This window comes from Haliotis rufescens, unplaced genomic scaffold (assembly GCF_023055435.1).
Source record: "Haliotis rufescens isolate VD_foot unplaced genomic scaffold, xgHalRufe1.0.p SCAF_4, whole genome shotgun sequence".
NCBI classification, from domain to species: domain Eukaryota; kingdom Metazoa; phylum Mollusca; class Gastropoda; order Lepetellida; family Haliotidae; genus Haliotis; species Haliotis rufescens.
This window is the reverse complement of record NW_025964112.1, coordinates 44,200,960-44,205,391: the sequence shown is the minus strand read 5'-3', so window position 1 is coordinate 44,205,391 and position 4,432 is coordinate 44,200,960. Positions and strand designations below refer to the sequence as shown.

The 4,432-nt window shown below is 42.0% G+C and overlaps 1 protein-coding gene across 2 annotated transcripts; it reads left to right on the top strand.

Moving 5' to 3' along the window:
• The first annotated feature begins 616 nt into the window (after positions 1–616).
• Positions 617–4,432, top strand: LOC124136000 (ankyrin-1-like). Of its 2 annotated transcripts, none has more exons than XM_046501736.2 (2): positions 617–687; positions 2,972–4,432. In XM_046501736.2, exon 2 carries the CDS (start codon positions 3,007–3,009, stop codon positions 4,219–4,221), a length of 1,215 nt encoding a protein of 404 aa, XP_046357692.2. In that variant the 5' UTR covers positions 617–687; positions 2,972–3,006; the 3' UTR covers positions 4,222–4,432. The 2 variants fall into 2 exon arrangements, with proteins under 2 accessions (XP_046357692.2, XP_048238630.1); XM_048382673.1 differs by lacking the exon at positions 617–687 and adding an exon at positions 2,038–2,632.

The following is a 4,432-nucleotide window of genomic DNA, read 5'->3' as shown; positions in this document are numbered from 1 at the left end:
CTATTTGGCTCATGCAACCTCACAGAGGAACAAGCATGGGATTCTAGGCGCCTATTTGGCTCATGCATCATCACAGAGGAACAAGCATAGGAATCTGGGGGCCTATTTGGCTCATGCAACCTCACAGAGGAACACGCATGGGATTCTAGGGGCCTATTTGGCTCATGCATCATCACAGAGGAACAAGCATAGGATTCTGGGCACCTATTCTTCTCATGCATCCTCACAGAGGAACAAGCATGGGATTCTGGGGGCCTCTTGAACTCATGCATCCTCACAGAGGAACAAGCATGGGATTCTGGGGGCCTATATGGCTCATGCATCCTCACAGAGGAACAAGCATGGGATTCTGGGGGCCTATTTGGCTCATGCATCCTCACAGAGGAACAAGCATGGGATTCTGGGGGCCTATAAAGCTCATGCATCCTCACAGAGGAACAAGCATGGGATTCTGGGGGCCTTTTTTGGGTCAGGGATCTCTACAGAGAAACAAGCATGGGATTCTGGGGGCCTATTCTGCCCACAGAGAAACAGGGTTGCTGAAGACCTATACTAACCCGGATCTTTCCTAATCTGACCTTGTTGTAGAGATACGACTGCAATCGGCTGTAGATACCATGGAAGTAAGTCACAGTACTGTTGATCAAAACACAGTCCAGATTTCGCGGAGCAACAACAACACGCCATGTAAGGGAATTCTTCTTTCAGTCTGGCACGATCTTGTGTAATGCTTGTTTTATATACGACTGTGATGTTGTTTAATTTCAGGATAAAGCTATGACCATTAGAACTGCTTACTGAGTGGTGATATCAACTTAAATTTGACGTCGCATATCGGCTTTGAAAGACAGCAATATTAGAGCTGTTCTGACAATCTGTCCCGAAAGACGGACATATTATTGGCCTCTGTAAATGCTACGGAAATTTCACTCTCGACGGGAAATTGTGTTTTGGGATATCGTTTTAGAGTCTTTTATTATTTTTTTTAGAAAATGTTAAAAAAGAAGAATTTGGCCTCAAGTTTTGCACACACAAATAGATTGTCCATATCTCAGTACATCAAGAAGCCTTGTGCAAAATTTAGATGCAGCAACGTTTAGTTAAATGTGGAGGATTGGAGTTCATCCGTCATTTGGAAGATTCCTCATTATGAAATACTCGGATGCTGTGTTTTGGAAATACTCTGCGGATGTTGTATTGAGAAAAAAAACAAGACGTATGTACAGGATGAATACCATGTGGTGGCGATATGTAAAACATTGTGCTCTTTTCAGGAACTATTAGTAACAGCAATTATACACTGACAACGTGTTGCAGCTGATGAAATCTACCGAATGACACGAGCTTCACATTACTCCTAGCTGAAGCGTATATGTTACAGTCAATGTGTAAAATGACAATTGACAAAACGCAATTATTTCTCCGTCAGATTTACAAAATGTAATTAAGAATTCAAAAGGGCTGGAAAAATCACAATAGGCTAATAATGCTAAGGTTTGAAGCCAAAGATGAAAAAAATATATACATTGACTCAAAAGTTTCGTTTTCATTTAATCCTATCGTTTTCAGTCACTGGGTGATTAAATAGTGCATAAAAATAGTGCATAAAAATGTTTGGAATTCGTTATGATAATCATAGAAATGGAGAAAAAAAATTAAATGACTGAAATATTTTGACGTTTTGTAAATTGCCTAGGTAATCATTTTACACATTGACTAACTTATAAACTAAGAAAGCCAATAGTCTGAAGGGGGCACGGGTGGCCCAGTAGTCTAAGGCGCCGCGATTCGCTGTGCAGAGTTGCGTCCCTTGGGCACGCCGGAAACCTATGATTGTGGGTTCGAATCCCGGATCGCCCCGATTATGTTTCTAGGTTTGTCAGCACCATACCCGTGATCGTGGGTTTTACCGAAGTGATAAACGTCAGAGACCTGCATCACTTCGAGCTTTCCTCCCACATTAAGCTGAACCGCTGTCATATAACTGGAATACTGTTAAAAGCGGCGTTAAACCCAACTCACTCAATAGTCTTAAACTTCTAACGTCACATAAACAGTATTATGCAGATTGATATGCCCTATATATAATAATATCTATTTGGCCTTTCTACTGAATAAATATAAATATGTGTCTTTATGTCTATATGAATATTGGAGATTTGACCAAACGCTTGTGAAATGGGCCTTATCAGCGACATAGTTCTTTATCTATTGCACCACGGGAACACCATTCTTGAGATTCTTTTCACACCTGATACATCCGCTATAGTTTTAACCTTTTGAAATAGATACGTTTATGTTTAACTCTAACGACCCTGTTCAGATGCATACAATTATCCGCATATGAATGTTTACACAGGTATCTAACAATACACAGGTAAATAGTACATATGAACGCAATCACACATATGAGTAAATATGCCAGGTGTGAAAACCTACTTCAAGTCAAGAGGTAGTGTAAATGTATATTTGCACATATTAATATCTCCCTCGTGTATATTTTAGTCAGGTGAACGCACAGCAAAATTACACGTGAGAAGTTGGAGTGTGTTGGGCTATTTTTAGAATGAGACGATTGCATCATGCCATTTTCATGTGTCTTTCAAATAAACTCTTGGAGCTCTCGACAAAGGTAATCAAATGTTTCTTTCTTCATTCGGAAGTCTTCTATCCATTGCTGCTCATCAAACGTTATCAACAACAACGTTGTACCATCAAACCTTACTATTATTTTGTCGATACATTTGCACTTCTCAAATGAGACCAAGATTGAGATTGCTGTACATGTATACAAGAAATATCTCTGTTTCTTTCCACGAAGAGCTACAAGTGATTCCATACTGATGATGTGAAAATGACAAAGGATTAAAATTAAATATTTACATACATGAGTAAATTCACACCTGTGGTAGAATTACGTACGTAGATATGATTGTGCATATGATCGGGGTCTTGTATGTTTTATTTGCAGGTTAAACTGTTTCATCAACGACATACTGGCTCGAAATGACACGGGATAGAAGTATGAACGATTTTCATAATCTGATAAAAACTGGAGACAAGTACCTGGTAGCAAAGCACATAGCGGTAAACACAATCAAAGCTGACAATTACTACAGGAGTGTTAAAAGCACCACCCGGAATCGCCTTATACGTGCTGTAGGCGTGGCAGCTTATGGGGGACATGTGGAGTTGGTGAGATACCTCATATCCGAGGGCTTTGACAGATACGAGCACAGTTTTCACGAAGGGTTCCCTGGCTGCAGTCCTCTTCATCTGGCATGCGAGATGGGACATCTGAACGTCGTTAAAGTACTTGTGGAGGAGCATGGTGTTGATGTGAACAGGGAGACACACTTTTCCCCTCTACATTGGACAGCAAGAAGTCGTATGTTTGGAACCGAGGCGCAGCTTCTGGTGAATGTCGCGAGGTATTTAGTAGAGGCAGGGGCACATGGTGACACCAGGGAAAAGAACGTCATATTCGGGGCCGCAGCTGACAGCAAATGTCCCGAAATCTTGGACTTCCTTGTTGCCAATAATCCGGAGGTGTACACCAATCCAGAGTACGACTACACACCCCTACATACAGCTGCACGTGGAGGATTCACGAGCACAGCACGTGCTTTACTTGAAGCAGGCGCAGACGTGAATCAGATCAGCCATGACCGTGAAACCCCGTTCATAGAAGGCATAGTCTCGGGTAAGACAGACATGTTGAAACTGTTAACATCCTATGGAGCAGACCCTGAGATAGCCGAGAGTTTTGGGAACACTCCTCTACATCAGGCAATTTGGTACCATCTCTACAACATCGTTCATTACTTACTAGTTGACCTGAACGTCGCCCTGCACAAAACTGACAGCTGTGGCCGAACTCCGTTTGCAGTTTTGATCAGGTTTGACGGCCCTAAAGATGAGGAAACGATCGTTCTTGCCGAGCTTCTTGTGGCATCCGGGCATAATCCCATTGAAGCTCTGTCGCCATGCATGGACGACGTCAGTGACGTCCCCTGGACCGATATGATTAATCGGTTCCAGACCATCGCGACTAACCCACGAACACTGAAGGACTTGAGTGTGATGAATATCAGAAGACGGCTCGGTAGGAAGATTTCGGGTGTAGAATCGTTTTCTCTTCCACAGATTGTGAAAGACGCCATCACACTGCGTAATAAAGACTGGACTGCCTTGTGTAGCTCTTGTACTGAGGTGGAATAAGGAGAAACAATTTCCTAGTATATTTCATGTAATATGTTTTAACCGGGCACTTAACGGATGCCTGATGTAGTAAGAAACTAAAGCAGTAATAAAGGAATCGGTGATAGCAGTTTACTTGGACTGTACCTTGAACTGTTGTATGTTTGTTGTTTAACGCCGCACTTGACAATATTCCAGCTATAATGACGGCAGCCCGTTAGTAATCGAGTCT

Coding starts and splice junctions, on each gene's coding strand:
- LOC124136000 (XM_046501736.2), top strand. CDS start 3,007: ATGACACGGGATAGAAGTATGAACGATTTTCATAATCTGATAAAAACT.